The 21943-nt window shown below is 42.6% G+C and overlaps 1 protein-coding gene across 1 annotated transcript in view; it reads right to left on the bottom strand.

The window, feature by feature from the left end:
- The window catches only part of RICTOR (RPTOR independent companion of MTOR complex 2), a 3179211-nt gene that overhangs the window by 2340351 nt on the left and 816917 nt on the right, over positions 1-21943 (bottom strand). Inside the window, exon 12 of the mRNA XM_044069875.1 lies at positions 15144-15231. Coding sequence (XP_043925810.1) covers positions 15144-15231 — 88 coding nt within the window. The remainder of the gene's footprint in view (positions 1-15143; positions 15232-21943) is intronic.

Raw genomic sequence — 21943 nt, 5'->3', positions numbered from 1 at the left:
TGGCTTGAGAAGACCTTGAAGAGGCTGGAAAGGACCAATTCTTAGAGGGCCAGTGCCTACTAAATCCAGGAGGCTAAACTTGTAAGAAATCTCTTTGCATAGATTTAGCTTTATCTTCCATCTTTTTAAGAACTTCCTCATCCTTGTTTCCAAACAGGCGGTCCTGATTTAAGGGAGCATCCAACAATTTAGCTTTAACATAATAAGGTTAAAGATTGCTTCTTAAGCCAAGCATGTCTTCTGAGCACAGACCCAGTAACAGCAACCCTGCAAGAGGCCACTAAAGAATCAAATCCACATTGCAAAGTATGTTTTCCAACCTGTTCAGCAGAATGCATTAAATCCTGTAATTCTTTATTTTCCGCACAGTCAGGAATCAACATCATTTTCTGTTTAAGCAATCCAATAACATGTTGTTGATACTTTAACATATGAAACTTGCATTTTAAAGGCCTAACGGCCAAGGTTGCAGAAGTGTAAACCTTCTTACCCCATATATCTAGCGCCCTGGAGTCTCTATCAAAAGGGGTAGAATTTTTAGCAGTAGAAGCCTTAATGCCCTTGGGTCCCTGTGAAATAGTCCCTGGATCCGCAATAGGATTTTTAAAAAGGAACTTGTGTGAATCAGGAACCCTGTAATATCTGTCAGGTTTTCTGGGAGCAGGAGGCAAGGAATCAGGCGCCAAACTAGATTCCGCAAAAGCATCATCAACAATGTCTAGTACTGGAGAAATAGCTAAAGGCCTATGCTGAGGCAGGAGTAAGAAATCCCTAAGCCTCTTTTTTGAATCAGAAAAGTCCTGGCTTTCCCAGTGGAAATGCTCCTTAAGAGTATGTAAGGTTTCTCCAAAAGAAAAATCCTCAGGACGGGAAGCAGAGGGAATACAGTTCCCTGCATCAGAATCCTCATAAGTAGATAAGGGCAAATCCAGATCATCAGAAGAATCAGAAAAAACAGAATCCTATCCAGAAGATTCATAAACAACTTCAGTCCTAGGTCTCTTAGAAGGGGGAGGCTGTCTTCCCCTGATTAGAGTTATAAGACCTTCAGCCATTCTTATCATTTGTTTTTTTTAGGCATAGAGGCCTGAGCATGTGGCCTGGGCATCGTTTTTTTAGGCATGGTTCGAAATTTAGGCCTAAAAGAAGAAGGAAGAGTCGGTTTAATATGCAAGTCCATAGGCCTGAATACACCCTCAGAAGCCGGTGCCTGCACAGCGGACCCATCTAAGGTAGAGACATACGTAAGTTCCATAGTTGAAGCATCTCGTGGCATGCCGGACTCCTAATGGGTCTCAGTAGAGGCCTGCGAATCAGAAGTAGCGGGTATCAGGGGATGTGAAAGCGCCTCACTGAGTACCGGCAAACTGGCGACTGGCTTAGGAGAAGAGTCACATGGCGGCCTGTCTCGGTCTTTATCCTTGCGTTTTTTCAGAATCCCGGTAGTCGGACAGCTAACCGACGACATTTCTGGATAATTAAACCGAGCGCCAAAATATTTTGAGGTGAAAATATACCGACGATGGATAGTGCGCTGATTAAATAAAGCACAAAACCGACAGCATGGTACATTGTGGTCAGGGCCTAGGCAAGGAATACAGTATGAATGAAAATCTTAACGAGGTATTTGCTTTCCACAAGTAATACAATTATTAACTTTTACTGACATCTGTAAGGAGCAAGAAAAATTTTCCCCAATGGGGTACTTAGCTTTAGTTAAAGACCTCGGTTCTGAAACTCGAAAATGAAATTTTTAGGAGTCGGCCGACGGGCACTTGCAAACTGCTTCTGCTCGGGCACCGCATGGCAAGAAAGACAGATGTAAAGGCGTCAGCTGCATGTTTTATACCCCTGACGTCATGGAAGAAGGGACAGCAACTGACGCAGGACCCAAGACTCAGGTCGACTGAGGGCTACTGCAAGCAGATAACCCAAAAGTGATGACTGCAACAGTGACACACGAAGAACATCTGATAGTGCATGTAACCTGCTTTGAAACGTAGGTATCTTCTGCAAGATTCTCTTACTGGGATGTGCAGGAAGGCTTCCTTTAAATCCAGTGTTGCCAACCAGGCATCTTTGCCTCGCATGGGAAGCAGGTGACGAAGAGTTAGCATCTTGAATTTTGGGATTACCCAAAATGTGTTTAGGATAGACAAGTCCAGGATAGGACACCAGGAATTTTCTTTTATGGGTACCAGAAAGAGTCCCGAGTAGAAACCTTGTCCCCATTCTTCTTCTAGGACAGGTTGAATAGCCCTGATGCTTAAAAGAGAGAGAACTTGCTTTTGAGCCTCTGCCCACTGATTTGGGGGTAGATCTGGCAAACCGTTTGGGCTTAGTAAGGAGTGGATGTGGAATCTGCATCTTTGGGAAACTATATTTAAAAAACATTTGTCCTGGGTAATGAGTTCCTAATTTTTTGCCTGCACGGCAATCTTTCCCCCTAAAGGAACAGTCAGTTGTGCAGGGCTTGGAAAGTTTAAAGTTAAGTCATTGAGACAGTTTACCATATGGGGAGTCTTACTACTCCCTGCTTTAGAATTGGGAGCCCCCCCACTGCTTAGTCCTGTGAGTACCTTGGGACTGAAGCCTGGATGTTCTGCTGGTTCTGCGTCTGGACTGAGAAGGCCTGGAAGAGGCAGCAAAGGACCAATTTCTTAGAGGGCCAATGCCTACTATATCTGGGAGGCTGTACTTGCAGGAAATCTTTAACAATTTGCATAGATTAAGCTTGTTCTTCCATCCTCTTGAGTACTTCTTCTGCTTTGTTGCCAAACAGGTGGTCTCGGATTAAGGGAGCATCCAGCAGTTTAGCTTTAACATGATCTGGAAAAGTTTGCTCCTTAAGCCAAGCATGCCTGCTAAGTACAGACCTAGTGACAGCAGCCCTGCAAGATGCCTCTAATGAATCAAAACCACATTACAAAGTATGTTTTCCAACTTGTTCAGCAGAACACACTAAATCCTGCAAATCTTTATTTTCAGCACAGTCAGGAATCAACATCATTTTTTGTTTAAGCAATCCAATAATATGCTGCTGATGCTTTAACATATGAAACTGGCAGTTTAAGGCCCTAATGGCCATGGTTGCAGAAGTGTATACCTTCTTACCCTATCTATCCAGCGGCCTGGAATCTTTATCAGAGGGGGTAGGATTTTTGGCAGTAGTAGCCTTAATGCCCTTGGGTCCCTGTGAAATGGTCTCAGGATCCACAGTAGGATTTTTAAAGAGGAACTTGTGAGAGTCAGGAACCCTGTAATACCTATCAGGTTTTCTGGGAGCAGAAGGTAAAGAGTCAGGGGCCAGGCTGGACTCCGAGAAGGCATCATCAACAATGTCCAGTACAGGAGGGATAGCTAAAGGCCTGTGTTGGGGCAGGAGTAAGTAAACCCTATGCCTCTTTTTGGAGTCAGAGTAATCCTGGCTTTCCTACCGAAAATGCTCCCTAAGAGTATGCAAGGTTTCACCAAAAGAGAAATCCTCTGGAGGGGAAGCAGAGGGAATGGAGTCCTCTGCATCAGAATCCTCATAGGTAGATGAGGGTAAATCCTGGTCATCAGAGAAAACAGAAATTTCAGAGTACTGATCAGTAGAATCAGAAGGAAAATCAGTCCTAGGTCTCAGAGGGGGAAGGGTGGCTTCCACTGATTAGAGTAATAAGGTCTTCAGCCATTCTTACCATTTGCTTTTAGGCATAGGGGCCTGACCATGCGGTCTGGGCGTCGGTCTTCTAGGCATGGATCGAGTTTTAGGCCTTGAAGAAGAAGATGGCGTTGGTTTAATATGCAAGTCAGTAGGCCTGAATACACCCTCAGAAGCTGGTGCCTACACAGTGACTCCGGCCCCATCCAAGGTAGAGACATCCGCAGGTTCCACAGTTGAAGAAGCATCTCGTGGCATACCGGACTCCAAATGGGTCTCAGTAGAGGCCTGCAAATATGAAGTAGCGGGTAACAGGGGCTACGAAAGTGCCTCACTGAGTAACGGCGAACTGGCGACTAGCTTAGGAGAAGCATCGTCGGCAGCTATCGACCTAGGGTGTCTGTCTTTATCTTTGCGTTTTTTCAGAATGTTGGTAGTCTGGTGGCTTACCGAATCCATTTCTGGATAATTGAATCGAGTACCAAAATATTTAGAACCGTAAATAAACACACAATGAATAGTTCAAGGTTTGAATAAAGCACAAAACAGACAGCGAGGTACATTGTGGTCTGGGCTTAAGCAAGGAATGCAGTACGAATGAAATTTATGAGTATTTGCTTGCCACAAAAAATACAATTGTTAACTTTTACTGACATCGGTTTAGAGCAAGAAAAAGGTTCCCCAACGGGGTACTTAGCTTAGTGAAGACTTCGGTTCTGAAACTCGAAAACGAAAATTTCAGGAGTTGGCCAACTGGCACTTGTAACAGCTTCTGCTTCGGGCACTGCACGGCAAAAAAGACTGATGTAATGATGTCGGCTGCATGCATTATACCCCTGACTACCTGAAGTCATGGAAGATGAGAGAGCATCCGACGCAGGACCCAACACTTTGATAATCAGGCCGACTGAGGGCTACTGCAAGCAGATAACCCAAATGTGATGACTGCAAAAGTGAAACACGAAGAACATCATCGATATCTGTGCAGTAACAGAAACCTGGTTTAAGGCTCCAGAGAGCACCCCAGCACTACCAGGCTATAACTCATGCCACACTTTTCGGCCAGAGAACCCGGACCGAAACACAAAAGGCAGTGGTGTATCCATATTCATCAAGGATACCCACACACCTCCAGGTTAGTGGCGCAGCAGAATGCCTCGGAGATCATCCATGTGCAACTAACAACGGGCAAAACTGCAATTCAAATTGTAGCTTGCTACAGATCACCCACCATGACCCAGGACCCTCATTTTGCATTTCTGGAGACACTGGAAAATATGAAGGTCCTACCAAATGCCCTAATATTGGGTGATTTCAATTACCCAAACATTAAAGTACAGTTTTGTACCTAACATAAATGTAGATGTTCGAGTGCTGATACAGCTGCAGTCATAAAAGATGGGTTCTCCTGCCATCAGGCGGGTCCTTGGTCGGCCGAATTCCAAAGTCTAGGTCCGGCATCGGTTGTCGTCGCTTTCTTTCCTGACGTCAGTGCGACAGGGGTATATAAGACACAGCCGACGCCATTTTCTTCAGTCTTTCTTGCCCCAGATGTCAGGTGCCCCTAGAAGGAAGGCAAAATATATATATATATATATATATATATATATATATATATATATATATATATATATATATAAAACATATAATCATGCATTGCAATATAATCAAAAACCAGTAGTTGCAAGCAAATACACCATAGAAGGATAACCCAATCAAGTTGTAAGATGAGGAGTTAGCAGGTCTGTACCCAGAGGGGAAGGAGGGAGGGAAACCTGGACTGCAGCTGTATTAGCACTCGAACATCTACATTTATGGGAGGTACAAAACTGTACTATGTTCATCGTGCATACAGCTGCAGTCATAACAGATGGGTAGAATCCCAAAGCTACGCACAGGGTGGTAGGCACTAGGTGGAACTGGGAGGAGCCAGAATGCCCTGCAACACAGCAGTGGCAAAGCCTGCTCTAGTTTTGGAGTATAAAGGTAGGTGGTAGTGTTTAGTGAAGGTATGCACAGAACTCCAAGTGGCTGCCTCCAAAATATCTTTGGTAGGGACTCCTCTGAGGCTGCAGAGGTAGCTGTGGCCCTTGTGGAGTGGGGTCTTATGCCTGCAGGTACAGATTTACCATGAAAGGAGTAACAAAACCGTATGCAGTGGCCTATCCATTTGAAATAGTCTGTTTGGAAATTGGCTTCCCTTGAGCTCCTACAGCATAGGACACAAAGAGTTGTTCTGATTTCCTGAAAGGCTTTGTTCTGTCCAAATAGTAACGTAGCTGTCTATGGATGTCTAAGGAATGTAGCAGCCTTTCCCCTTTGTTTTGAGGATTGGGGTAAAAGGTAGGTAAGTGTATGGCCTGATTTAAAGCTACCCTGGATACTACCTTAGGCATAAATGACGGGTTGGTTCAGGGAAACCCTGTCCTGATGGAAGATGAGAAAGGGCTGCACAGCCATGAGGGCTTGTAATTCCGAAACCCTACGAGCTGAGGTAATGGCCAGAAGGAAAGCTGTTTTCCAGGACAAATATTGCAAATCTGTTGAGGCAGCTGGTTCAAAGGGAGGCAATGTTAATTTTTCTAGAATGTAATTAAGATCCCAGGCTGGTATTGGTTGTTTCCTTGGAGGTCTTATATTCTTAGCCCCTCTGAGGAACTGTCTTAAGAGTGGGTGGGAGAATAATGGTGGATCAGAGTTGTATTCAGCAGAAATGGCTGAGGCATGGATTTTGATGGAGGAAAATGAAAGTCCACTGTTCAACAGCTCAGCTAGATACTGTAATATCTGAGGTAAATTCAGTTTTCTAGGATCCTGGCCTTTTTTCTCATTCCAAGTGCAAAACCGTTTCCATTTTGCAGAGTAAGCCTTTCTAGTAGATGGCCTTCTGGCCTCCAAAATGACATCCTGCACCTCCTTGGAGAGTAGGGTCTGTTGTGGTGTTAAGGAATTTTCCATGCAGCCAGATTGAGTGTTTTCAGCTGACTGTGAAGAGTTTTGTAGCTGTGCTGAGTCAGTAGAAGAGGCATTAGAGGTAGGGTCCAGGGAGGAGAATGTGTTAGGCTCCTCAGGAGTGGGTACCAGTGTTGTCTTGGCCAGTCTGGAGCGATCAGTATCATCTTCGGTCTGTCTGCTCTTGCTTTCAAGAGCACCTTGGGCAGAAGAGGCAAAGGTGGGAAGGCGTAAACTGTCCGTGCTGCCCAACTGAAAGAAAGGGCGTCCACTCTCCAGGCCTTTGAATGGAATGTCCTTGAGCAGAGTTTTGTCAATTGATGATTCCTGTGGGAGGCAAAGAGATCTATGTCTGGCCTTCCCCATGCTTGGATTATCTTTGTAAACACTTGAGGATGCAACTTCCATTCGTGCGGATCTGTCATATTTCTGCTTAGATTGTCTGCCAGCGTGTTTTCCAAACCTGGCAGGTACTGTGCTTGAACTTCGATTTGCCATTCCAGAGCCAAATTCCAAAGTAACATGGCCAGCCTGCACAGGGGGTATGAATGTGTTCCTCCTTGTTTGTTTATGTACCACATTACTGTGGTGTTGTCTGTTCTCATCAATAATTGCCCTGGATGGAGGAGTTCCTTGAAAGCTGTAATTGCATTTATCACTGCTAGCATTTCCTTTTGATTGATGTAAAGGTGCTTTTCCTTTTGGGACCATTTGCCCTGAATGCACCTGTCTGTCATGTGTGCCCCCCAGGCGTAGTCTGAAGCGTCTGTTGTGATGACTTGATTTGCTTGAGGCTTGCAGAATGGTAGACCTGTGTTTGTTTGGCATGCTTGGGCCACCCATAGAAATTCCTTTTGCAAACATGGGATTAGTGGTATTATTGTTTCCAAACTGTGGCTGTGTTGAGACCATAGGTTTTTTAGGTACCATTGAAGTTTCCTCATATGCAACTTTGCACATGGGATTAGAAGAATGCAAGATGCCATGAAGACCAGAGCCTGCAGGATTTTCCTTGCAGTTAGCCTGGTACAATTTGCTAGTATTTTGAAGTACTGAGTTAGTTGCCCCTGTTTTTCTGGCGTAAGATAGGCCATCTGGGTGTTTGTGTCCAAGTTGGCACCCAGGAAAGTTATTTTCTGAGATGGTGTTAGCCAGGATTTCTCTTTGTTGACTGTGTATCCCAGAGAATTCAATAACCGTGTTACATAAGCCAGATGCTCCAGAAGTATGTGTTTGCTGTCCGCTTGGATCAGGCAATCGTCCAAATAAGGGTAAATTTGTATCCCTTGAAGTCTGCAGTAGGCAATTACTGATGCCAGGCATTTCGTGAATACTCTGGGCGCAGTAGATAAGCCAAAGGGCAATGCAGAGAATTGATAGTGGATTGAACCTGCAAGAAATCTGAGGTATCTTCTGCAGTTTTGTCTGATTGGGACATGCAGGTATGCCTCCTTGAGGTCCAATGTTACCAGCCAAGACTCCTTGCCCAGCATGGGAAGAAGCTGCTGTAAGGTGAGCATCTTGAATTTTGTGCAGTAGAAATGTGTTTAGGATGGAGAAGTCCAAAATGGGTCTCCAATCGGTTCCCTTCCTTGGTACCAGGAATAGTCTGGAATAAAAACCTTGACCTTGTTCGTGAGTAGGTACCTCTTGAATAGCTTTCATGTCCATGAGCTTTGAAATTTGTATTTGAGCCTCTGCCCTTTGATTGTGTGGCAGGTTAGGCATGCCTCTCATTTTTGGAAGAGTGTGAAAATGAAATCTGTAGCCTCTGTTTATAATGTCCCGGATCCATTCGTCTGTTGTGATATGCCAATTTTTTGAAAATAATGCCAGTTTTCCTTCCAAGGGTGCTGCCAGCTGAGACTTGCTTGGCATGCAAAGGGGAAAGTCATTGGGTTTGTTTCCTGTATTGTTGTGCACTGTCTTTGCCACCTCTTGGTGCTGGAGTTTGCCATTGTCTGCCTCTATATGATCCTTGAGATTGTCCTCTGCCCCTTGTGCGCCTGTATCTACCTCTTTGGGGCTTGTCCGTGGCTGGAAAGGACCAGTTTTTTGAAGGCCAATTTCTGCTAAAACGTGGTGGTTGTACCTGTAGAAAAGCTTTGACAGTTTGCATAGATTTAGCTTTTTCTTCCATTTTCCGTAGTATCTCCTCAGCATTAGTACCAAATAATACATCCTTTTGTAAAGGAGCATCTAGTAGTTTAGCTTTAACATGATCAGGCAAGGTTTGTTCCCTAAGCCAGGCATGTCTACGAATGACTGATCCTGTAACAGCAGCTCTACTTGAGGCCTCTAGAGCATCATAGCCACATTGTAATGTGTGTTTACCCACTTGTTCTGCACTATGCATCATATCCTGCAACTCCTTCAAATCTGGTTGTTCAGGTTGTGACATTTTATTCCTTAATTGTGACAACAGAAACTGCTGATATTTAAGCATATGGAACTGACAATTTAAGGCCCTCATGGCTAGGGTGGCGAGGTATATACCTTTTTCCCCACCTTTCTAAGGATCTAGACTCTCTTCGAAGGTAATGGATTCTTAGCGGTAGAGGCCTTCATTCCCTTGGGGCCTTGAGAAATGGTTTCAGGGTCAGCATTATGGCTTTTGTAAAGAAATTGGTGTGAGTTAGGAACTCTGTAGTACCTATCAGGCTTGACTGGGGCAGGAGGCAGGGAATCGGATTAAGGCAAGCCTCCGAGTAAACATCATCAAGTATGTCCGGGACAGGAGGTATCGCCAGAGGTCTGTGCTGAGGTAGCAAAGAAATTCCCTAAGTCTTTTCTTGGAATCTGAAAATCTTGGCCTTCCCAATGGAAGTGTTCCCTCAAGGTATGCAAGGTTTCCCCGAAAGAAAAATCCTCTGGGGGAGATACAGAAGGAATGGACTGCTCTGCATCAGAATCTTCAAAGAGAGAGTACGGGTGCTCCTCTTCATCAGAATGTTCTGAAATAATGGAGCCCTGGTCAGAAGAGGGAGAATCTTCCTCCACTCTGGGTCTCTTGTCCGGAAGGGGTTGGGAACCCCTGATAAGAGTAATTAAATCCTCAGCCATTTTAAGCATCTGCTTTTTAGGCATGGGACCTGGAGATGGGCCCTGTGCAACAGGCCTCTTGGGATGCATGGCTGATTTGGACTTAGTAAAGGCCTTTATGGAAAAGGAAGATGACTGTCTGAAGACACCATGGGTGGAAGTGGACCTGTCCACATTAAGAGGCTCAACACTCACAGTGGCTTCGATAGCTGTAGTCAGGGTATGGGCCGAGGAACCTGCGGTCTCGGTTACAGAAGACACCGCCAGAGAAGTGTCGTCGGTAGTCAGGGGCTGCGTAGGCGCCTCGCTGAGAACCGGACCACATGTAGCCGGTTTTGGCGTGGTGTCGGTGGAGGCCGCGGACCTCGCGTGTCGGTCTTTGTCCTTGCGTTTTTTGGACAAAACGGTAGTCGGAGTCTCCGACGACATTTTATAATCAAAAGCTTTACCAAAAAAGTGCTGGGTGAACTCCGCCCGACGCTTAATAGTGCGTTTATTGAAAGTAGCACAAAAGCGACAGCCCGAGATGTCGTGGTCTGGGCCTAAACAAGGTACACAGAGGGAATGGAAATCCTTATGCGGTATTTGCTTCCCACAAGAAATACAATTGTTAACTTTGTCTGACATCGGTCTGAGGCAAGAAAAGTTTCAACGGGTACTTAGCTTTAAAGAAGACTTCGGTTTCCAAATTTTCGTAATTTCAGGAGCTGGCCGACCGGCACTTGCGAACTGCTTCTGCTTCGGGCACCGCGCGGCAAAAAAGAATGAAGAAAATGGCGTCGGCTGTGTCTTATATACCCCTGTCACACTGACGTCAGGAAAGAAAGCGACGACAACCGACGCCGGACCTAGACTTTGGAATTCGGCCGACCGAGGACCCGCCTGACGGCAGGAGAACCCATCTGTTATGACTGCAGCTGTATGCACGATGAACATCTGGGAAAACTACTCAAGTACTAACTCCCTTGCCCAACGCTTCCTAGAATTTATAAACTCGAACTCCCTGGATCAACTGGTCAACACCCCCACCAGAGTTAACATATTGGACCTGGTCATCACCAACATGGGAGACTGGTGTTCTACACCGGAGGTCAACCGCTCGCTGGTTAGATCAGACCACAGACTAATCACTGTGGATATCCACATTCTGCCCCCACCCCAAATCAAGGAAACCATTTTGAAAAACATTTCAAAAGCAAACTTCACATTACTTAAGAACAAGTTGGAAAGGTTCAAAGCCCCCATGCTAAAGGACAACACTGTCCAAGCTGCTGAAACCTTACAAAGGCACTTTATGAGCACCTGCAAGAATGCATGGATCTTGCTATCCCAAGCAAAACCAAGACTCACTCCTCCAAGAAAAGGCAACCAGTCTGGTGGACCCTTGCCATAAACAAGCTATATAATAGGAGGAGAAAACTAATACAGAAAAGAGTAAAATCCCAAGGAGGAAAGACATCACTGATCAGTATTCAGCAAGAAACTACGATCCCTCATAAAATCATCCAAGGCTAGCTTCGAAAGAAAAATTGCCAAGGACTCCAAAGATAACTACAAAGCGTTCTTTAGCTATGTCAAGAACTTAAGTGAAAACTCTCAGATCTGCTCTGAGTTAGTGCAGAATGGCACAAAATACACTGAACTGACTGTTACTGCCAACATTCTGTCAGACAAGTTTAGTGCAAACTTCACCCCCTCTCACCCCTAATGGGCCCATAACCATACCGGAAGAATGTAGAGCCCTGGCAATCACGGACACACAAGTTAAAACAGCCCTATCCAAAGCCAAAAACATAGCTTCAATGGGACCGGACGGTGTCCCAGGCTGTGTCTTACATGAAATCCAAAATGAACTAACCCCTCACCTAAACACACTGTTCAAACTCAGCCTCTCTACAGGCTATGTACCCATAGAGTGGCGCACAGCAACAACACACACAATGATCCCAAAAATCCAAGAAACACACACCACCACACCAGAAGAATTGCAAAAAAGCTTTACTGATGTCTTTGGTACCTCGGCTTACGCCTTCAAGGAATACATTTTTACACCAAGCAGCATCCATTTATATAATACAAATTCCCAATGTGACAATTACACAATGAAGAGATAATCCCATTCTAAAAGAGCCCATACATATCCTCTTCTTAAAGAGCCCATACGGATACTCACAGACAATTGACATTTTTAATTATTTAAAAATACATACAATATTCATTGCATACCTCTTCAATATTATTATTGTTAATGATGTTCATATAGTTCCACATTATTACAACTTTAACTATTAATTCCCAAAGTTATTTCCCAAAGTTTTTACATGCATTGAAGCACATTCCGCAAATTCGTAGGCCGGCAATTTACTGATTCTCAAACTTTTTGCAACTTTTCTGTTGTTGTCATGTATTTCTTGGATTTTTGGGATCATTGTGTGTTTTGGCTATCCTATGGCACACTGGTGGAAATAATGGCAGCAAATGGATCTCGTTTTATGTGTACAGACATCTGGTTAGAGCGTGAATCCAGGGCAGCAGAGGATGATCCATTAATGATCACAGAAGAAGGCCCGAATGGGTATGATTTTGTAAAATTGGAAAGCCTACTTGTTAAGGAAGTAACACTCTATTATGATATAAAGTTGCTTGAGAAATATTTGCCTTTGGACATTACCCCTAGGGGTTTGAGAATCAGTAAATTGCCGGCCTACGAATTTGCAGAAGACGAGGGATTACACTTAGTGTAGTAATGATGCGTGTCTAATTTCCTTCCAGCATTGTGACTCGGTAGGGTTATGACCAATAGGACAGGTTTTGCATAGCATTGAGGTTCACATTTTTTGGTATTTTTTTTAGAAGGTAGAAAAGCAGAAGGTATATTCAAGTTTAACGTGCTTCAATGCATGAAATAACTTTGGGAATTAACAGTTAACGTTGTAATAACGTGGAACTATATGAACAACATTAACAATAATAATACTGAAGAGGTATGCAATGAATATTGTATGTATTTTTAAACAATTAAAAATGTCAATCGTCTGTGAGTATCCGTATGGGCTCTTTAAGAAGAGGATATGTATGGGCTCTTTAAGAATGGGATTATCTCTTCATTGTGTAATTGTCACATTGGGGATTTGTATTATATAAATGGATGCTGCTTGGTGTAAAAACGTATTCCTTGAAGGCATAAGCCGAAGTACCGGAGACATCAAAAAAGCTTTTTGCAATTTTTCTGGTGTTTTGTCGTGTGTTTCTTGGTGCACAGCAACAGTTATCCCACTCCACAAAGGTGGAGCCACAACGGACCCCGGGAACTATCACCCTATAAGTCTGACTAGCCTGGTCTGCAAAGCTATGGAGCGCATCATCATGGAACTCATTAACAGAGACACTGGGAACCTCCAAATATTGGACCCTACCCAGTTTGGCTTTGTTAAGGGCAGATCATGTCTGCTAAACCTGGTGGACTTTAAGGTGGAGGGCTACCTGTCAGCCTGCATATCAAAGTCTTGGATTTCTGCGTCAGATGCTGTCTCTTACATGACGTCAGGTTTATAAAACATGCAACCAACGCCATTACATCAGTTTTTTTCTTGCCCCAGATGTCAGGTGCCCCCATAATGGAAAGGAATTGTATGTTAGGTTACACCTCCAACAAAAAGCAAATACACCAGAAAGCTGAAATACACTAAACAAGAAGAAAAGTATAGCCAAGAGAAGTCTGGGGGCTAGAGGGAGGGTAACCAGGACTGCAACAGTGAATACACTCGAACATCTACATTTATGATAAGTGTACAAAACTGTACTATGTTCTTCGTGTTACACTGTTGCAGTCATTACATTTGGGTAGATTCCCAAAGCTAAGGAAGAGAGGAGGAAGTTAGACAGCATTAGGACCAGCTATTAAGCCCTGCAAAACTGCAGTGGCAAAACCAGCTCTGAATTTAGAAAAAAATAGTCATGTGGTAATGCTTGGTGAAGGTATGTACAGAGCTACAGGTAGCAGCTTCTAGGATGTCCCTGGTAGGGACACCTCTGAGAAAGGCTGTAGAGGTAGATGTAGCCCTGGCGGAATGTGATCTTATCCCCTGTGGGGTATGGGGTAGGTTTTCCATGGTGCTTATGGCATATATGAATGCAATGGGCTATCCACTTAGAAATGGTTTGCTTTGAAATGGCCTTCCCCTCTGCCCCTGCAGCAAAGCCAACTTAGCAACTGTTCAGATTTTCTGAGAGGCTTAGTCCTGTCCAAATAAAATCTAAGTTGCCTGTGCACATCCAAAGGGTGCAGTATTCGTTCTCCTTTGTTTTGTGGATTTGGGAAAAAAGTAGGCAAATGAATGGACTGATTAAGGGCCACACTAGACACCACCTTGGGCATAAAGGAAGGACTGGTCCTGAGGGACACTCTGTCTGCATGGAAGATGATGAATGGCTCCACTGCCATGAGGGACTGTAATTCAGACACTCTTCTTGCTGAAGTGATGGCTAGAAGGAAGGCTATTTTCCAAGAAAGGAATTTCAACTCTGCAGTTGCAACTGGCTCAAAAGGAGGTAGAGTGAGCTTTTCCAATACAAAGTTAAGGTCCCAGGCTGGAGTAGGGGCTCTCCTGGGTGGTCTTAAAATTTTGGCCCCTCTGAGGAATTGCTTTAGCAGAGGGAGAGAGAAGAGGGGTGTGGTTCAGTATTACAATGAGCTGAAATGGCAGAGGCATGAATTTTAATTGACGAGAAGGAAAAGCCCTTGCGGAGCATCTCTGTTAAGTACTGAAGAATATGCGGTAAGCTGGGCACCACTGTGTCCATTCCCCGAGTCTGGCTCCAGGAACAGTAATGATTGCAACAGTGAAACACGAAGAACATCTAAGCACAAATCCCTGACCCGTTTTCTTTTGCTCTGAACTCCCACAGATTTTTCGATCCTATGGATTGTCAGCATGATAAAGCTAGCACAATATGGACACATGTCCAAAGAGTGCTTTGGGCCATGGCAGAAAAAAGATAGAAGTTCTGCGGGATTTTCTTTCCACACACACAATTGTTCATTTACCAGTAAATTTGGAATTACAGTCACTACCACACATTCAGCTCAATAATCCACAAAAAGAGAAAATAAAATTCCATACTGGTACTTATCAAGCTACTGGAAACATACTGGCCAAAGGACTGATGACATTGGTAGCATACACTGTTAGTTATACCACATGGCAAGAAAAATCTGTAGACAGCATTAGTCAATGCCCCGCTTATACCACTGACATCCTTAAGTAGCAGGGAGATGGCCGGAGCCTTTGTGAAAAGCAAAACTGGAAATCAGGTTAGTCAGTAGGGCTACCTGTAAGCAAATATCCCAAGCAAAAAAGACTACAACGATGAATAACAATGAACATCATGACATTGCAGCGCCATCAAGGACGCATGACTGTGGCCTGATAAAAAAAACATAACAAAATAAATGTCTGTACACAATAGAAGACTACAAAAGTATAACTTCAGGCTTACCCACCTACACTTAGAAGACCTTCTGTAAAGTCATCAGTGGTAACGGGAACTGAAAGGCGGAATATATCATACAGGACTTCGAGAAGACCTCGCTGATAGCAAAACAAAACAAATAAAAAATCAGTATGCTCCAATTTTTTTGAATATCAAACAAGTAAATAATTATGCCATTCCAAAATACTATTTCATACTAGACACTTTTAACGTGAGAAAATGTATACAATATATACTACTAAATAATTTAAAATACTTTTTAGAAACAGTTCAGTAGTAGCCATTTAACATATTTATCAAATTTCACTACCCTTCATAACACAAAAAATTTTTCCTACAAATGCAGTTTCAATGCTAATTATCCTTTAATGCCTTATATTGCTGTCGCATGTATGCATAGCAGCATACATAATTTCATTTCTTATCTGTTGCACAGAACATTTTATAAAAAATAATCAAACACCAAAGTCTGAAATAATAATTTGGCAATTAAGTAACTGTATCCTGTAACTTTCACTAAAATCTGCAATGTTACATTATTTGTTAGCTACACTATTTCATGTTGTTAACTCAGTTCTACGACAGCAGCTGTGTCTTTTTGTGCCATCTTGTTTTTTCCTTGTTATAAGACCTCTATGCAGATATACTTCTATGTTTGCCCCTGTAGCTCCTTACTAATACACACTAACAACCGTAATAGACATCTGCCTCTAAACCCCAACCTCACAGCTTACATTAAACAAACCTTTCCGTAACACTATCACACTATACAAAAAAACTCAAGCAAGCACTATATGCAGCACACACAAACACACACAAAAAAACCCCTCTAACTCTATCCCATTCACAATCCTCACTCAAATTCTAAACGGCCAACAGTCTAACTAACACTCACATATGCTAATGCTGAATCTTTCAGTATATGTGAAATTTCTGCATTAAAATTCGAGATCCACGCAAACTAGATTTTCCTTCTTCTAACATACAACAAATGACAAGCACAGCTCACCAGCCTTCACAACCTGTTCACTATGTTGAACAAATGAAGAATCAATGGAGTGAATGACATAAGTGGGTGGCATAAACACAGATATATGCATACTACAGACACACACACACACACACACACACATCTACACAACCTTCCATTGAAAATGCTAAATGTTGATCCACCAATGATATTTAATGGTTAGAATCATAAAGGATTGAAAAAACAATGAAACACAATGCTTTTTTGCAGAGGGGCAAGTACCCTTGCCGGTACACACCCTAATTATATACACCAACTCTGAAATTGCAGTGCAGTGGGGATATGGCATATTGCCCGATTTCCACTGCACCACACACTCGTTTTGAAAAAGCCGGTACAGTTTGATCAGCTGAACTGAGTTTTCAATTCTTCAACCATCAAACAGAAGCAGTGCACTATATAGATACACACACACACAATCCACTTATGCATGATCGAAGTTGTATTTAACATCGAACAAAACACAGGAAAAAGAAAACTAAAAACATACATAAAGCTAACTAACCTAAACATCAAACCTGCTTATCTTTCCATGTGCACATTCCCTGTTGTTTACCACCTTCTATGCACTGGTACGAGTGATACATCTTTATTATTTCCCATTGAGCACTTTCCTTAAAAAAAAAAAAACACTTGCCTTTTACTGCTATGAGTAGTATAACCTGCCCTTGAGGAAAGATGACTTTTGCAAAAAAATCTTTAGTAAAGCTATTTAAGTTTCTCATATGCAGTGCAGCTTGACTGATGGGCTGCCATTTTTTTGCATCATAACTTCAAGAAACTGTGGAGTTATACTTACTTCTGAAAACAGACTGCACAGTGAAACTGCAAAACACCACATAGGCTACAAACAATATGATATACCTTTACGGACAAATCAAGTTTTCTCTACTCTGCCTGAAACTTTACTGACAATGGAATCTAATAAAAAGTATACAAGAATTACAAAAAACACAAAAAACTAGCAATGTACTACTGCCTATTTGTATACTTGCACAAATTAGAAATACCGATAGATCTGACATCTGACATCAGGATGTCTAAACAGCAGCTGTTAAGCAACAACTCATCAAGACTCCACAAAAACACATTTAACTGCGGTTTAAAAAAATGTACACATATACATATATTTTTTTTGACTCATCACCCCCCACCCATTTAATATCCCCATGCATCTCACCTGAAAGTGCAACATCAGAAATTGCAATTAAAAATAAGTCCTCTCCACTTTTTAATAGCTGCTACCCCAACTGTACCTCTCAACTGTCCAGATTTTCACAGAATGTCCAGATTTTAGCTTCATGTTTTGGTCTGTTTCTCCTAAAATTAGTTTTTCTGGTAAATATTTGCTGATTAAAGTCCCTAAATAATTACATATATTTGAGTTTCAGACTCTGTATCATGTTATTACAAAACCTGCCATTCTAACAACTTTAAAAGAGCAATAAATATACAAAATGTGTCCCTGATTTTGGGACTTTGTCCTCTCCTTATTTATGGCATTGTCCAGATTTCTTGCACTTAGTTGACAGGTATGCCCCATCCCTTGCAGTAAGTATGACAGCACCCTTGCATTAAGCTGTACAGGAATACTAACCTGGGCAATTAATACAAATAAATTGTTTAAAAGCTTTTAGCCCCTACTTATGACTGGGGGGGTGGGGGGGGGGGGTTCAGCACGACATAAATACACACACAAAATCAAAGCTCTTGGTAGAAGCTAATTAAAAATGCACGGTCAGTTTTTAGCTTGAGGAATGCATTTTTAATTAAAATCATTAGTAAATAAACAGACATTAAACCAGCTATTTGTTACCTGCTCCATTGTCAAAACATGATGTCAGACTGCCCTACTCCATAACAAACAAATCACAATATTTTCACTTAAATAGACCACAACAACTTTCAGTGGAGAAGTAGCAGAGTGCAGAAAAATGCAGCCACTCCCACACAATTTACTTGTCTGGAACCAGAAATCATGTAAGGAGCCAGCAGGCAGGTTTTTTTTTTCCTTAGGCTTGTTTGTCAAAATCTAGAGAACAGGGAATTCCAAAAGGAAAATCAGAATTCAGAAAACCCAAAGTGAGGATAAGGTGACACTCAGCTGCTGTGTCTAGGGTTGCTGGCCTTAACATAAGCACTTTCAGATAACTCTGTGACCTTAGTACATGAGCTCTTACTGCAGAATGAATAAGAACTGGACCTACAGCAATCCTTAAAAAGGTACTAACACTGGTCCTGTTGGTGAATCTCCAAAAGAAAAAAAAGGTACTTTATTCTAAAAAAAATGCATGAAAAGAAAAGGTGAAATATAAAGGGCAGTGAAAAGGCTCAAACTCTGAGAAGTAGACATGGGCTAGCATTTTGGCCAGCACTGGCGGTGTAAGGGAAGAAAGTCCTGACAATGGTCCACATGACCCAAGTTCAAGTAGTGGCTATGTTGCTTGAAGGTGCTGGTACAGGAGGATGAGTGTCCCTATACTTGGGGGGGTAGGACATATACAGCTACAATCCCTCAGGGGTGGGGTAGTGATGCAACAGGTGTCATGAAGATGGGCTTATGGCTCACCAAGCCCCCACCTGGCAATAGTCTTCATGAACAAAAGCACAGAAGTGTGCACACTTTCAAGTTCTGCAGTGATACAGGTAATCAACCTAGGAGAGGGGTTATACACAAAATGTTCTCACAGATCATCTGCCAGCAAGATCACAAACTTCTCGCTGTCTGCCTAAAAAATGCTCATCTTGGACATCTCTCACCTTAATATGAAATCTCTACTGCTACAGAACAAATGGGATCTTGTCCATTATGGGGAGGCCTCACTGCTGATAAGTTAAAATGAGGAAAACAAAAAAAAAGGAAACAACAGCATGTTCTCAACTACACAACAGCTTACATCACTACCCTTCAAAAAAAGCAGGTTTCAACAATGTCAGTAATGACAAAATGATCAACAAAGCTCCTTATATAAAATGTATACTTCAACAGCACCAAAGTCAGAAGAGACGCAAAAGGTACTTTAAAGGCGGGCTACACATTCCTCTCTTTGAGAGTTCCCAAAATTACTGCATCAGCCTGAAGTATTCCTCTTAAACAAGGCTGAAGACCAGAAGTTGAAATGGAAGACTATTCTCTTATTCTTACAAGCTTACATCGTGTGTCAGACTGAGTCTATGTTCTTTACTCGAAAGTACAGTTCATCGAAACTTACTTCCGCGAAAGTGCATTTGGTCGAAAATGCACTTTCGCAGACAAAAAAACCTAAACATAAAAAAAAAAAAAAAAAAAAAAAAAAAAAATTAAACACTGATATGCAAACTTGCACCCCCACCCCCCCTACTTTAATATTCTCACTCCGAGATCGCACTACAGTTGGGAAAAGGGAATATTCCCTTATCCTCACTGTACTACAATCTCAACAAGAGTTTCTTTAGTTGTTCATCAACAGTATACATTGATGTACAACTAACGGTACATGCTAACGGCACGCTTTTTTTTTTGTTTTTGTTTTCTTTAGCGAAAGTGCATTTTTGACAAAAAGCACTTTTGCTAGTAATTTCGGCAAAGTACGGTTCGATGAACCGTACTGTCACTAAACAACAAGGACCTGTCAGACTATGCTGCTTTCCCTAAATCTTTTTGGACAGTTATCTTTCATAGCCTTAATACACTTTTTGATGAAGCACATAACTAAAATTATTAGCTGGACCTCCGTTGAGGATTATTTAAATAAGACATATTTACTGCTTTCATTAACTTTATGACCAAGGCTTAAGCAAAGAAAATAGTGAGTGCATCCTTTGCAGTTTAGTCAACCACATGCACAACTATTGAAAAACTAATGATGGCACTTTTCCATTAATGGGGCAGCAGTCATAATTACAATTGTGTATTACTTTCACTTGAGAAAATCCTCTTTCTGTTGTACTCATTTCTGGAAATTGCAAGCAATATTTTTAAAAGTGCCTCTGATTATGTCTGCATTTGTTACAGAATGTGGACATGACAGGCTGATAGAAAGGGGAGTGCAGATTGGGGGGGGGGGTGCTATCTGCTACATTGCTAACAGTCCCTTGATCGCAGGTATCATGACAAAGTACAGTTGGGTACACTTACCATAAATGTAGATGTTCAAATGTATTCACTGTTGCAGTCATCACATTTGGGTAATCTGCTGGCAGGTTGCCCTCAGTTGGCCTGATTACCAAAGTCTTGGGTCCTGCGTCGGTTGTTGTCCCTTCTTCCATGGCGTCAGGTCGTCAGGGGTATAAAACATGCAGCCGACGCCATTACATCAGTTTTTCTTGCCTCAGATGGCAGGTACCCCCCAAATGGGGAGCAAATAAAATTAAAAACACAAACATATACCTCCAACCAAAAGCAAATACACTAAAAAGGCTTTTAAGCATAGTAAAAGAAAGTAGCGGTATAGTCAAAGAAAAACAGGGGGCTGGAGGGAGGGTAACCAGGTCTGCAACAGTGAATACACTCAAACATCTACATTTATGCTAAGTGTACACAACTGTACTATGTTCTTCGTGTTTCACTGTTGCAGTCATTACATTTGGGTAGATTTCCAAAGCTATGGTTGGGAGGAGAAATTTATACAGAATTAGGACCAGCTATAAGGCCCTGCAAGACAGCAGTGGCAAAGACAGCTCTGGATTTAATAATAAATTTGGTAAATGATCATGCTTGGTGAAAGTATGTACAGAACTCCAGGTAGCAGCTTCTAGAATATCCCTGGTAGGAACATCTCTGAGAAAGGCTGCAGAAATAGATGCAGCCCTGGTGGAGTGAGATCTCATCCCCCTGATCCACTGGGGGATAGGTTTCCCATGGTGCTTATAGCAGAAATGAATGAAATGGCTTATCCATTTAGAAATGGTTTGTTTTGAAATAGCCTTACCCTCTGCCCAGCAGCAAATGCTACTAGCAATTGTTCAGATTTTCCTTGAAATTTAGTTCTGTCCAAGTAGAACCTAAGTTGTCTGTGCACGTCCAAGGAATGCAGAATCCGTTCCCCTTTGTTTTGTGGATTGGGGAAGAAGGTTGGCAAATGAATGGACTGATTAAGAGCCACAATGGAAACCACCTTGGGCATGAAGGATGGATTGGTCCTCAGAGATACCCTGTCCGCGCATGAGAGATGATGAAAGGCTCCACTGCCATAAGGGCCTGTAATTCAGATATTCTTCTAGCTGAATTGATTGCTAAAAGGAAGGCTGTTTTCCAAGAAAGAAATTTTAAGTCTGCAGTAGCAGCTGGCTCGAAAGGAGGTAGAGTGAGCTTCTCCAAAACAAAGTTAAGGTCCCAGGCAGGGGTAGGAGCTCTCCTGGATGGTCTCATGTTCTTTGCCCCTCTGAGATACTGCTTGAGCAGGGGATGAGAAAAGAGCGGTGGGTTCTGTGTTACAGTGAGCTGAAATAGCTGAGGCATGGATTTTAATAGAGGAAAAAGACAGGCCCTTGTGAAGCATTTCAGTTAAGTATTGCAAAATCTGAGGTAAACTGGGCGCTGCTGTCCTCATCCCTAAAAAAGAAGTTATGTACTCACCATAACGTTCCATCTGAGTAGGTAACTTCATTTGTCAGCAACCTGTGGGTTACGGATCAGAGCCAGCAGCATACCAAGCTAAAGATCAGAGCTCCAAGCTCCACCCCCTTAGCCATACTACCCTGCAACCTCCGTCCAATCCTCAGATCGCATTTGCCACCTGCACAAAACAACAAAACAAACTAACAACCTGAGAAACCTGACTCAGAGACAAAACAAAACT

The sequence above is a fragment of the Protopterus annectens genome, chromosome 1.part0, assembly GCF_019279795.1.
Source record: "Protopterus annectens isolate FY-2018-M chromosome 1.part0, PAN1.0, whole genome shotgun sequence".
In the NCBI taxonomy this organism is placed as follows: Eukaryota; Metazoa; Chordata; order Ceratodontiformes; family Protopteridae; genus Protopterus; species Protopterus annectens.
The sequence above is the reverse complement of the archived record's forward strand: the minus strand, read 5'-3'. Positions and strand labels throughout refer to the sequence as shown.